General features: G+C 28.9%; 5 protein-coding genes across 5 annotated transcripts; 3 read left to right on the top strand and 2 right to left on the bottom strand.

Annotated features, from left to right (window-relative positions):
• Window positions 1–41: 41 nt before the first annotated feature.
• On the top strand, window positions 42–1,021 carry FG379_002240 (uncharacterized protein; the record flags this gene model as incomplete). The annotated part of the gene is made up of 2 exons (XM_067328109.1): window positions 42–230; window positions 326–1,021. The coding sequence occupies 2 exons, from the start codon at window positions 42–44 to the stop codon at window positions 1,019–1,021; spliced, it is 885 nt and encodes a 294-aa protein (XP_067183648.1).
• Window positions 1,022–1,132: 111 nt separating this feature from the next.
• FG379_002239 (uncharacterized protein) lies at window positions 1,133–3,187 on the bottom strand (the record flags this gene model as incomplete). Its single annotated transcript, XM_067328108.1, has 1 exon — window positions 1,133–3,187. One exon carries the CDS (start codon window positions 3,185–3,187, stop codon window positions 1,133–1,135), a length of 2,055 nt encoding a protein of 684 aa, XP_067183647.1.
• A 1,001-nt stretch (window positions 3,188–4,188) lies between these two features.
• Window positions 4,189–6,348, top strand: FG379_002238 (uncharacterized protein; the record flags this gene model as incomplete). Its single annotated transcript, XM_067328107.1, has 1 exon — window positions 4,189–6,348. One exon carries the CDS (start codon window positions 4,189–4,191, stop codon window positions 6,346–6,348), a length of 2,160 nt encoding a protein of 719 aa, XP_067183646.1.
• A 557-nt stretch (window positions 6,349–6,905) lies between these two features.
• FG379_002237 (DEXDc+HELICc DEXDc+HELICc) lies at window positions 6,906–11,597 on the top strand (the record flags this gene model as incomplete). The annotated part of the gene is made up of 1 exon (XM_067328106.1): window positions 6,906–11,597. One exon carries the CDS (start codon window positions 6,906–6,908, stop codon window positions 11,595–11,597), a length of 4,692 nt encoding a protein of 1,563 aa, XP_067183645.1.
• A 16-nt stretch (window positions 11,598–11,613) lies between these two features.
• FG379_002236 (uncharacterized protein) lies at window positions 11,614–14,229 on the bottom strand (the record flags this gene model as incomplete). The annotated part of the gene is made up of 1 exon (XM_067328105.1): window positions 11,614–14,229. The coding sequence occupies one exon, from the start codon at window positions 14,227–14,229 to the stop codon at window positions 11,614–11,616; it is 2,616 nt and encodes an 871-aa protein (XP_067183644.1).
• Between the last annotated feature and the right edge of the window lie 307 nt (window positions 14,230–14,536).

Here is a 14,536-nt window from a genome sequence, read left to right as displayed (position 1 = left end):
GCCATATAGTCTTGCATGAATAACAAAACAACCGTGGTAAAATGTCAGATAAACATAAATACACAAAACTCAGTTTGCCACCAAAGTGGTGGAGAACAAGGTCTACTGAGGAAATAATAAGTGATTCAAATAATTGTTTTAATGAAGAATCTAGACTTTCCACGGGATCCAGTGTTATTGACAGACTTTTTAATGGTGGAATACCGAAACATATTTTATTTGAAATCACAGTAAGTAACACTATTTTGCATTGAATGTGGAATATAATTAATTCCATACCAAATTAATTAATATTAAAACTAAATTTTACTCTAAACTAAAAAAGGGGGAGGCTGGAACAGGAAAAACTCAATGGTGTTTTTCCTTAATGGCTTCTGTTTTACTTAGGAATATCAACTTTAGTGATTTAAATAAAGATATAAATGACATAGGATTTGTGTGTGTAATATACACAGAAAATGGTGTATTTTGTAAAGAAAGATTATTTGAAATTTTATATCACAGAATTGAGTTAGAAATTAACAAAAAAATACCAGACTTTAAGCATGTGAATGCTAATAATGATTTTATTAATATAATTACTAGAAAATTGATTGATTATGTTAAGATATATAAAATTGATACCCTTAAAGATCTTGAATTATTTATACAAAGAGATATTCCATATATATGTTTAAACTATAAATTAGACGCAATCTTCATCGATTCAATCACGAATTTATACAGATCTAAGGTATCTTTCTCAGATGATCACTCAGTTTCCACAGGACTGTTACAGATATCTAACGTATTCAAGAAAATAGCATTTGATCATGACTGTTGGTTCATTGTCACGAACCAAACAACTACAGATATAAATAACTCAGTATTAATAAACGGGAGCAAAGGTAATAAAAAACCATGTTTAGGTTTATTGTGGTCAAATACAATTAACTGGAGGGTATTTTTATCAAAAAAAGCACATGGCAGTGAAAGAGAATTAAGTGTGTATCTTTCATCTGAAATAGCGAAAATTAGGTAGGTTTTAACTAATTAACATACATTTGTATTCGTAAACAATTAATTACCTTATTAAAGAAAAATTCCATTTTATATTAACAAAAGAGGAATAACTGATGCAGAACCTGAATAATTAAATGTTTTGTTCGATTATAACAGGTATTAATGATGAAATAAGTTGTAGCGTTAATATCATTAAATAATAAAAATGACCTTTAAATGGTATCCAAGTTAATATATTATTGTCAAAATGGACAATATTAAGTATCTCATTTATTAGATTAAAAGTCAATAAATAAATTGTCCATGTTTGGATTTTTTGTGTTAGTTTTTTGTCAAATATCTTACTATCGTCATATATACTGCAGTTTATTTTTAGTATCATTATTAGTGGATATACAAAACCAAATAACATACAACCTATTGCGTTTACAATAAAAGGTGGGAATAATAGTATAATCCACTGGGGAATTTGACAAACAAAAACGATTATAAATAATATCCAATATTTAAATTTATTTGATTTACCCATCAATTTTTCACCAATATTTAAATAATACTTTTTGATACCATCAGGTAACCAATTTAATAATATATTATTGTCAATTATACTTGCTATTATTTTGAACTTACTCATGCTTATATTTTTATCGCCTATATTTAATTCTGGCATTGTTCTGCTGTGTAAAAGTGCTCTAGAACTCTTTCTGTTGTCATCCGAATTTGAATGTTTGCTAATGAGAGGAATTGACCTTGTATATTCTTTTCTGTTCAACCTTTCAATGTAAATACTAGGATTACTACCGGTCCTATTACTTTCATTTAATTGATGTATATGTCCAAAAAGTGTTATACCAAAAATGTTGACAGTAAAGCAGTCTATTATATGTATCATGTGATTTCTTATTATTAATATTAATGAAGGATATTCATAAATGATTAAACTTGACGAATTATGTTCTTCCTCATGTCCATTACGATACTCATCCATGTCGTCGCCACTCTCCTCGTCTTGTGTATTACCATTACATTTTAACTCGCTTTCAACCAGCATAGAGAATTTGCAATCATATATCTCATGATACTTAATTTGCAATAATATGTTTAATACAATAATTGATATAATTAAACATTTCCAGTTCAAATTTACCACTAAAATATTTAATGTTTTGAATAAATATATAGGAAATATCATGAGGTTATCAAATTTTTTTATTACAATTGATATATATTTGATGCTGTATACATATTTAATTATTTTTACTTCTTTAAATATTAATTTTTTAATTACATTTATTAAAATAATTTTCATAACTTTAATGTGACTTAGAGCAAGCTTCAATATTGCACTTACCCCATCTCCGATAATATAACTTTTTAAAAATGAATAAGTTAACCACAAACCAAAATAATCACCCCAACATTGCAATGCTTTTACATTTACAACCTTGCTTGAACTAAAATTTTTTGAATTTAGCAATGACAAGTTTGTGTTTTTATTATAATTAATTCCGTTTGAAATATATTCCAAAAAGTTTAACACGATATCTGTATTGCTAAATTTTTTACATATATAGATAAATTTATTAAATTTATCTATATATTTTTTATCATCCTCCCTAATATTTTTACTAAAATCAATGTTTAGTAATAGTGAATTGTACAAAGATATTATTGCTTTGTTCATTGGTATCCAAAGTATCCATATTTTAACTATTAAATTCTCAAAGTAATACTCTGGAATAATTACACATAATGGCAAATATACAAATAAAATAAATATAATATATGGTGAAAATACATATATTATTTGATTGATTACTATTGACCAATTATTGTTGTATTTTCTTTTTAATAATTTTATTTTCTCATTTAATTTATTCGTAATACGTATTAGTAAATATATTAATATAGTACCAACTAATATATATATTTTATTTTCGAATGTAATTGAACCAGATATTCGCGAAGTTATATTTAATATGAATTTAAAAAGTGATGTTATATATGTATTAAACTGAAATACCCATTTAAATAGTACCATCAAAAAAAGAATAATATTTATGATTAGTTCAACAATTGTTTCTGATATGTCTTTTATTGAGTAAATTAGTTTTATTAATCGAAAGTATAGAACATCTTCCAGTGGTGACCCTGACTCATTTTTTATGTCAACAACGCTTTCCATCAATAATTAACACAGGCAATTGGGTTTAAAAAATCGATCTAAAAATGAATATTATAAACGATTTTACGTTACCTCTTCAATCCCCATTCAAACTTTCGCAATAATATATTCGTTTTCCGTACGTACAACTCATAGAAACTTTGAAAAATAAAATGAACAAGAACAATATACTATAAATTAATAATATAATTGGCCTTTCTTTTATGTGTGTTTTTTTATAACATTATTATTTTAACTATGTTCAAATTTGTTATTTGCCAGTACATATACATTTTTGATTTTATATTAAATGTGGAATAGCGGTATGCATTAAAATCACACGTAAGCGAGAAAATTGCCCTTGTGGGGAAATTGCATGCAATACCAAGATAGCAATTCCTTTATGCAGGTGTAGCTTTCTGGTAGAAGTTAAAATATATATAACTAGATAAATAGATAAGTGGAGAGAATAACAGTATAAGAGGATATACATTAATGACATAGGGGAATTACTTTTATAAAGAAAAAGAATCCATAGTAAAATATTAATATCTAGTTTACCACAGACTCTTTCATACATGAACTATATATTAATAGAATGATAATATTAAAACAACAATAAATCTATATACACTATTTCTTATACGCAAATATTTTAAGGACATAATATATATGATAGTAAACTAATGGAAGTAAATGTGATTATAAATTTTATGTATAATACTGGACAAAAAAAGATAATTATGCAAATTAAGTGAGAAATAACGATTATATTTCATCGGAGTTGAATACAATATAAAAAACAGACAAATAACACTTTGAGTACATTATTTTTATTATATATGTTGATTCTTAATACATGGTTTTTCGTTTTTATAATACATTTGATATTTTCAACGACATTTATAACAACGTCATTGATTTTGATACTAATCAACTCAAAAATACGTCAGTACTTTTTAATATGCATAACATGGTGTTTATGGCTCTCTTTTTCATTTTTATTTTCTTTAGGAAGGGTAATGTTGGGATTATATCATATATTTAGAATATCAATAAATATTTTATTTTTTGTAATATCAAGTTTACTACTAAGACTTAGTCTGATTATAAGAAGTTGTTTTACAAGAAGAGACAACTTATTATATAAACTTGAATATTCAAATAATTATGATGAGTGGTTTAGCATTGGGAATAAATTGGATTTAATAAATGGTGGTTATGACTGGCGTAAAATAGATGAAACAGAGGATTATCAATGGATGTATTTAAAAGAGTACATTAATAGGTTAACTGAGGCAAGAAGAACAAATAATTATAGAAAGATAGTATTCTTATTGAGATGGTGTTGTCATAGAAATTTTGCATCAATATCAAGACAATCACTTTATAATAAAGCTTTTTCAGGTACAAAAATGTTAATTGATAATTTTGAGGAGGAGATATATAATGTATTAAATTATTTAAGAATATCGTTGATGAATAAGAGTACGTTTAATGAATTAGACTCGGCATTAAATGATAGTAACATATATAATATTATAAAAAAGAAAGATATATTATCTAATCAGAATATAGAATTAAGTTCAAATTCAATAGATAAGATAGTAAAAATAACTAAAAGTGACAAGTCAAATTATGATGAATATATAATAGATAGTGATGATATAATTGAATTTGAGAATGAACTGATTGAAAAAACAAGTGAATATGAAACAGAATTGAAAAACAATATTAGTGATGATAGCATAAAAGAATATATGGATTCATGTATAGCAAGTAATACAAGTTCTATGACTGCAGCTTATGCAAATAATGAAGGATCTGTATTAAATTCTTCATTTACATCATTAACAGATTATAAATTGTTAATGAAAGATATTTCTGTGCAAACTTGCGAAATGTGTGCTGAAAATGACGAAACAAATTTCAGAGAATGTACTTGTAATGATAAAGAATGTAATAATAGTCAAAGAGATACTGTTACAAATATTACAAATGGGATAAACTCAACAAACGGAGAAATAAATTGTAAAAATGAATTAGACTCGAATATTAATATAAATGAGGTTACTGTTAGTAATGGTTTAATTCATTTTTTAGAGTTATTGGGGCATTCAATGGGAAAAACGGCTTTGTGTTTAAGTGGTGGTGGAGCTTTAGCAATGTATCATTTAGGTGTAGTTAAGGTATTGATTGAACAGAATATAATGCCAAAGATAATAAATGGAACGAGTGGTGGGTCTATTGTAGCAGCACTATTAGCAATTAAAAAAAATGATGAAATATTAAATGAATATATTAAACCAACTGTGTCAAATATGTATGGCAGTCGTTGGTTTCCTCCATTTATAGAACAAATACGTCATTTTATTGTTAAAGGCTATATGATAAATCCAAAGGATTTTACGAAAACATGTCAAATGTATTTTAAAAACTATACATTTTACGAAGCATATAAGTTAACAGGTAGAATAGTAACAATAACTGTAAGTCCAACGCATGCAAGTCCAGAGTATACCGAACCGCTTCTATTAAATTGTGTCACTACTCCAGATGTATTAATATGGAGTGCGGTAGTTGCTTCATGTGCATTACCGGGTTTAATGCCTGTAGCGGAATTATTTGCAAAAGAAAATATAACTAATAAGATTATAAGATATTTTCCACCAGGAATGAAATGGATGGACGGCTCTATATCACAAGATATTCCACATAAAGAGTTGTCAACTTTGTTCAATGTTAGACAATTTGTAGTATCGCAAGTTAATCCACATCATGTTCCATTCGTAACGGAAGATTCATTTAAAACAATGTTTTCTCATCCCGAGAGAAAATTATTAAATAATATATTGAATTGGCTTACATTAGACATTAAATATAGGTATACAAAATTAGCAAAACTTAAATTAATACCGAAATTATTCGGTAAAGATGTGAGTAATTTTTGGATGTTACAGGATATTGAAGGTCACGTAACTATAACTCCAAAAACATCGTTATTTGACTGGTACCGTTGTATAAATCACCCATCATATGATGATATGTTGCATTTTATTAGGGAAGGTGAAAGAAGAACATGGCCACATGTCATGAGGATCAAGCATATGAATTTTTTGGAGAGGGCAATAGACGATTGTATACAGTCAATTAAAAATGATCAGAAAAAGAATTCGATATAATATGTGCAATAGTTAATAAGCAGACAAAAAACCAATACTTCATATTGAATTTATAGGGATTTTGACAAAATAAACAAATTTGTGGATGCATTTATGAATATGTATCATGCATGCATGTGCACATGTATTTATGTATATATGAATGCATATACGAATATATATACAAAGTATATATGTACTAGATAGTTTTATTAGTGTAGTTTTTATCGGATAAATTGTTATTTTTAACTAGTAATTTATTATGTCAAGTTATCTTGCTTTATGAATATATAAAATTGAATTTAAAAAACATTCAAGTGTTTGTTTTGAAATGTCAACATGACATGGCGCTATGAATAATTATATGGGTAATAAATAGTCAACACTAAATTAAGCGAGAGAATAAACATTTAGATACTTTGTGGATTTTATATAGTAATTGCAATAAAAATGATTTATTAGTTTATTAAAACGTGTCATACGATGGATTCGTTTTTAACAATCGCTATAAATGAGTTATTTTGTTAATTTTTATGTAGTAAAGCCGGTGAGATTTACAACTAGAGAGTAAAGGAGAAATGGGTATTGATAGAGATGACAGCGATAGGTGGGTACTTTTGGGAGGAGTGACGCTGAAAGCAAATAGAAAAAAGATGTCAATATATAAGTATGATTCATTTTGGATGAGTGAAATAAGGAAAGGTGATATAGCAATAGATGATATAGGATTGGAAGTAGGTGAGTTGTTGGACAAAAATCAGGATGAATCAGTTATATCAGCGTTGTATACCATTTCTGATGGTAATAGATATGATGCATATATAGAATTTATGAATATAGATGCGGAAGGGGATGATATATTTAAATTATTTGAGGAGAATAATGATTGCAATACTGAATTTAAGAAAGTTAGTGCAAGAATATACTTTTGGTTGAACTTTAGTATAAATATATTAACAAAATATAACTGTAATAGAGGAGTATTAACATTAGTAAATTCGATATTGAGTTACAATGTAATATATCACTTAAAGAGTACATTTAAGAATTTAGTTGAGGAAAGTGAGTTATTCTCAAGACGAAAGTCACTATTGGATTTTTTTAGAAGGTCAATACTTGAATTTGGTGTATTAGGCGAGAAAGATAATTTGATTAAGAATAAACTCAAATTAATATCACAATGCAGCGTATTAAATTGTCTGGACCACATAGCTTTTAGTGATAATTTTAACATTGGTATGTTGAATATTAGAGAATTAATTGAGTATGTTGGAAATGAGATACTTGAGAGTGAGGTAAACAGTAAATTGATGAATATGGATGATATATTAAAGTTGATAATAAAGAATTATGACGATTTATATAGTTGTTTTAGTAGTGAAAATAATTTAGAGTCATTAAACATTGCTAATAGTTTATCAACAGGCATTTGGTTTAAAATAATGGATTATTTAGATTTGGACACAATCACAAATTTGGGAAAGGTGAACAAAAAAATGTATTATACTTGGTTGATTTATTATAGAAATATACTATTACCACACCAGAGAAAATCAGTTTCGCTATTGTTAAAAAGAGAGAATAGTATAACTTTTGGTTGCGGCAACAATAGTAGAAATGAGTGTGATACTGTATGTGATAATAACTGGTTTTATAATAACCAAATAAGATTTTTAACGGATTCGGAGGATTATTTAAAGTATTTGTCAATATGGCACTGCTTGTACATAAAAGATATGAGCAGAGTAGTTGGTGATGACTATTTGGGAGATGTAATATGGGGTGAAGATAAAATGTGTAGTGGTTACCTGAGGGGAATAAAAGTGCATCCAAAAGAAGTTGATTATTACGTTTCAAGTGAGATATTTAGCGATAATAACCAGAAGTATTATGACGTATGCTTGTATCTAAACCATATAGATAAGAAAATACACATGGGATATAAATTTAGCAATGAATTAGACCTAAAGGAGATTAACTTCCAATACGTGAACACGAATGGTGGTATATTTTGTGACGAACCTGGCTTGGGAAAGACATTGACTATATTGTCATTGATAGAAAAAACGGCAAACAAGAGGTCAAACGTGAAGAATAGCAGTAACTATGAAAATAACCACTTAAAATATCCAAGTGGAGTTCATAATTTACTGTTGGGAATCAGAAATTGTTTAGTTTACTTTGTATACAAAACAACTAAAAATGTCGGTAACGGAAATGAGGAGAGTGACGTAATTGATGGAGGTGATAACAAATGTGTCGGGGGGAATTTGCTGTCCAGTAGATCTACATTAATAATAGTCCCAAACCACTTAGTGCAACACTGGGTAAACGAAATAAACAAGTGGTATGGTGGGTATAACAGAGGTGAAAAGTTTCATATTAATGATAATAGGTCGGGATCTATATTTGAAGATAATTCGTATAAATGTAAAACAAAGGGTAATATGAATAAAAAAGTTGTTTTTGATGCTAACTCACGTTTAGAATTGAAAGTTGATAAAGAATCTGACTTAGTTAATGAAATGTATCCGTTGTATTACGTATATGATGATCCTTCGTGTGATGTAATACCAGAATCTAGAGTAATATCTGACTCAGATATCGTGTTAATATCGTACAGGATGTTAACAAAACAATATCAAATATGCAAGATACGAAAGGAGTATAAAAGAGCATCTATAAAGGAGAATGGTGGCTCGATTAAAGTGGGAGTTGGTGAAAGAGGTAGTCTTTTCATTGAGAATAAAAGTCCATTATTAGGGGTAAAGTGGTATAGGCTTGTTGTAGATGAAGGACACAATATAGGCAATTCGGAAATAACATCAAAGTTGTATCAGCAATTTATAAGTAAAATAAAATCAGAATACAAGTGGATAATGTCAGGAACACCGTTACCAATGTCATTATTTAGGTCATTAAACACGAGCATACCAAATATATTTAATTTTCTAAAGTTGCCAATAATGTATAATAGGATGTTGAATTATCACGAAAAAAGTGTGGTTTACAGAAAGAATGGTGAATCAAAGTTAAGATATGAAAATACCACTTCATTGTTTACACTAGTTACAAAAACAGCATTAAATATCAAATTTACGAGACCAATAGGTTTGTTTACCCTAATTACACAGTTAGGGTCGATTATAGTTTACACTAATAAGAAAAAGTGCATAAATAACTATTTACCAAATTTGGTTGGACCAAAAAGGAAGAGAATAAGACCTTATATAAATAATGAATTTTTCGTATACAACATGTTAGTTGAACTTACACAAAGAAATTTGTTTTGTACATACTATAGCGAAAATAACGTAGATTCCTTGTTGCATCCAAGTAATGTAAGTTATAGACAAGAACTGATATGGAATTTAAGATTTTCATCAATATTAGGATTTACATTAAACCTAAGAGACTACATAATGGACGATAACAAATTGGAATTAATAAAGACGATGAATTTTTCAATCCCATCAATATATGTATCGGACGACAACATTTATGAATTAAAATTGATGCTGGAAAATAAGCATGAATTATATGAGAATGAATATTATTACGAGCCAGAATCTTCATTAAGACTAGATTTTGTCCTGGGTTACTACACAAACTTGAGACTGATTAGTTGTTCAACTAATCAGAGTGAATTCCGGGATAATTTCTGTTATTATAAGTGTGATTTGTGTTTTGTGACCACAATGTTTCCATTAATAATTCCGTGTTCGAAAATACACATGGTATGTGTTCATTGTATTATGTACGGGTTGGGTTATACTCCAATTAATATAGACTTTTCAACTTCTGGAAAAAGCAATATTTATGAAGGAAAGAATCCAAATGCCAATAAATTTTGTAATAGTGATTTTGACAATAATGCCACTGGTACTACAGATGGTTATAAAACTGGTGATTCAATTTTCATTAATAATAATAAGCAAATTAAGAAAAACAAAGTGGTATCTAAATCAGACTTGACTTGTAATAGGAAGTATATATGGCTAAAAAGAGGAAAGGTGAATTACTGTGTAGTCTGTGGCGAGCAAACTAAAATAAATCCAGATTTCTTTGACAGATTACAGGTACCTATAGAAATAAGTCATAATACAAGTGGTAGTGATGGATGTTACAGTGATAGCGTTCAAGTTCCAAATAAGTATATCAAGTCATCAAATGGCAAAAAAGATTGTGGCAACAACGAATTTAACTGCAGTGTTTTAATTGGCAGTTTAAACATGATAATTGAGCTTAAAAACCTTTTAATATCTAATTATAAAAGTAATAAAGTTGATTTAATACTGGAAAAACTCTACAAGTTATTTAGTGACATTACTGTGATTAATATTAATAATTATCTCCTCAGGTACATTGATGCCAACTCTTCAAGCTTGGGATTTAATATTAGCAAAAAGCCTGCAATAGAAGATGCATATAACTACATTCCACAAGCATCTATAGGTTTAATATCTTTTTCAAGTTCAAAGTTAAGATACGTAGTTCACCGAATACTTAAAGATTTGAATGATAATCCAAAAGTTAAGATAATGATTGTCTCGAGTTTTTGGCAGCAGTTGGATTTCATATACTATACACTAACGATAATACTTAACATTAAAACATGTCGTTATTATCCACATACACCTAAAACAGAATTGTTAAGTACAATATCAAATTTTAAAGACAGAAATAAGAACTTTTCAGTACTATTATTAAGTGTAGAATTAGGATCTCACGGTCTCGACTTGTCTTGTGTTTCAAAAATTTATATTTTAGATCCAATAGTAAATGAATCAGTTGAAAGCCAAACAATATCAAGAGCATATAGGATTAGATCTAAAAGCGATGAGTTTTATTGTATGAGTAACTCAATTAACGTTACTTATTGCTTGGTAGAAGATACATTCGATGACATATTATATGAATATATAAAATACAAGAGGGAGTATAACAATCACCTAAGGGATAAGAAGTGTGTGATACAAGATGGCGACTTTGATATTAATAAAGAAGATAGTTTTGAGGATATCCAAAAGTGTAAAACGAGTTCAAATATATTATGCAATAAAAGTAAAAGACGAAATCACCCAGTTTTAGACAAATTTAAAAAACAAAAATTGTCCTCACAAGGCGGAAAAACACACCTGAGAAACCACAAAACTAATAAAGATTCAGATGATGAAAACACATTAAGTGAAGGGTATGATTATAGTGGCATTGATCTAAACAAAATTGATTCATCTAATCTGTTACTTAGAATATTTACTAAAAACTAAATAAAGAGAAAGTTTCCTATACTTTACCATTCATTCTCTTAATTCTACCTCTGCACGATATTCTTGCCTTTGTACCTAGTTTGTTCTCCATTTCCTTTAATTTTGTTATTTTATTTACATTAACAGTCCTTACATTATTTAAAAATCTTATTCTGTCTTCCTCGTTGTATTCTAGGAAACCAACATCCTCTATTCTAGAACGTAATCTCTTCTCATATTCACTCATTAAACTGCGATTCAATCTATTTATAATCCTTCTACCACCACGTACTGCCATGAGACCTCTTACATGCCCTTTAGAGTCCTTACCTACAATTTTTAGTCTGTTGTTATTATCTATTTGTTCAGAAGAGTGTTCTTCACCTTTTAGATTAAGCAGTTCATTCGTCCTCCTCAAGTATTGACTGTCCTGCAAAGGGAAACCATTCAAACTTTCTTTTATCATTCTCTGTCCTTGAATGAACTTATAGTATTCCTCCTGAGGGTCCTCTTCCTGCATTATATACTCATGGATGGGCAAAAATGATTTAGGTATTCTTGATTTTCTAGATTGAGAACCGTTTAGTCTATTTAAAGACGGATTTATATTATAGTGAATCTCTTCCATGTGTTTCTTTCTCTTTAAAACTGCTTCATTAAAGCCTTTAAGCGATTCGTAATATGCTCGCCAAGTTTTTTCAATTCCTTCGCCTTTATAAATCACATTATTTGTGTCAAATAATTCGCTCAAGTCGTATTCTATCCTCACCTTTGGATTAGAATTATACTCATTTAATGAGTTATTAACACTACTGTATGTGTTTACATCTAAAATTTCCCTTTCATTTGACATTGATTGCCCAAATGATCCAGGTAATGAATTTTGCACCTTGCTTATGTTACTACCGCTTCCCATTGTTAATGTTTGAACATCTCTGTAGTCCCTTGTATCACTACTATCCATATAACCACGTGTTTGACTATATCCTTGAATATACGTTCCATTGTTCACTCCACTCGTATTTGTTCTTCCATTTGCATTTTGATCCCTTTTGTTGGTTAAGTCCCTATATTTAAGTTCCAATTCATTCATTAATTCGTCTATGTCACTCTCATCATTGCTTTTTCTAATATCATAAGATGTTTCCTCCATATACTTCTGCACTCCTTCTTCTTTGGTTTTACAATTTCTTCTCTCGTAATCGTCGTCCCATAAATATCTGTCATCGTTGTCACTGTTATCATCCAATTCATCAAAGTAAGCCTCCAAATTTGAATCTGCTGGCACCATTGATATATTTCTAACCATAGCAACACCTCTATTGTTCACTATTGCTTTTATTACATTATCTTGCCTGTATGAACTACTTGTTGCTAAACTTTTGGCTTTTTGATAGAAAGACTTTTTCACCTTCTCTTCCTTTGCATTGTCATTATTCGCTGATAAATTTTCATTAAGCAATAGTACTTGACTTTTAAATAACTGAGATGTAGGCAACTGCTCTAATAACCATGGAAATTTTAATGGTATCTTATTCACATCAAAAGCCAGCTGCAATCCATTGACTGTCTGATTTCTTTTGCTTCTCAAATTATTAGTACTAGAACAATCATCTGATACAGATATATCATCTTTTATACTGTTAATTCCCAAAGTTGTAACTGTTTCTCCTGTTAAGTTATTACTATATCTTATGCCCTTTATACCAGCAGAAGGCTGCAGTTTAAACTGTCTAAAAAGAATAGCGTCTTTGTTATGCTTATCTTTCTCATAAATGCCCAAAGCCTTTTCTTCATCCATCGTTTCGTAGTTTAGTTTTGTTCCTATACTTGGAAAATACTTTGATGTCCAAGCCTGTGCTCTTTCTTTTGTTATATCCCTTTCCAATTCTAGTGATAATTGTAATAGTGGGTTTCTGTCAAATATTTGCTTGTTTCTATAATTTCCTATTACCGTACTACTACTGCTCCCGTCAATTATACTGTCGCTTCCTCCTCTATTACCAATTTGGTCATACAACAAATCCCTTTTAATTACAGAAAGCCCACTAGATGCATGTGATATAGCAGAGACGAATGATGGATATGCAGAAAGCTGTTTTTCTAGTTGTGTCTCTCCCTTTACATGCAGAGAAACATTCTCATAATTCATTTCAAACTTTTTAGATTGCATTCTATCTAGAAATCTAATCACAAACTCTGCTGCTTTTGCCTCAGTAACAAAGTCTTTAAACTGCGTTGAGTCCAAGCTCTTGTTATTTTCGTTTACATTATTACTACCATTCATTCCTGCATTATTATTTCCGCTTTCTAGTATATTCCAGTCTTCTATCATTCCATTTATTCCACTTTTTATTTCTATTTCCTTGTTTTTTTTTTCTTTTTCATCCAAAATTGACTCTAACTTTGATGAGTACTTTTTACTTATTGCAACACATAAATCGTCTGTCACATGCAAATCCCTTTTCGGAGCTTCCACTGCTCCTGGTATTACACTCAAAATCTTATATGAATTTGGTGTATTATTCGAACATTTTCTTGCGGATTCTAATATGCTTCTTGATGAATTTATTGCATTATTTATTCTTGTTATTGAGGAACCCCTCAGTTTATTAAATTTTTCAATGTTGTACGGTTCGCTACTGTCACTCATTTCTTCTACTTTTGCTCTAATTTCAAGTTATTTACATTTAGCTTACACCACAAACTTATATATGTCCGAGTCCTTCTCTATCTTACTATTCACTCATATACAACTTTAGTTATATAACTTTGATTCTATTTACACATGCGCTTTACTTTGCCTTTAAATATTTGTCCACAAAGAATAGAGTAAGAAACCAACTTCTTTTATCAAACTTGTACATTCAAGACTAAAATTGACTTAAAAACAAGCAATAGGCAAATAAATAATTAAAAACAATGTGGGAATTTCTTTTTCAGAACTGCGTTTATATTTA

Source organism: Cryptosporidium bovis (assembly GCF_009768925.1).
Source record: "Cryptosporidium bovis isolate 45015 chromosome Unknown contig_3, whole genome shotgun sequence".
Taxonomy (NCBI): domain Eukaryota; phylum Apicomplexa; class Conoidasida; order Eucoccidiorida; family Cryptosporidiidae; genus Cryptosporidium; species Cryptosporidium bovis.
This window is presented reverse-complemented; position numbering and strand designations above follow the sequence as displayed.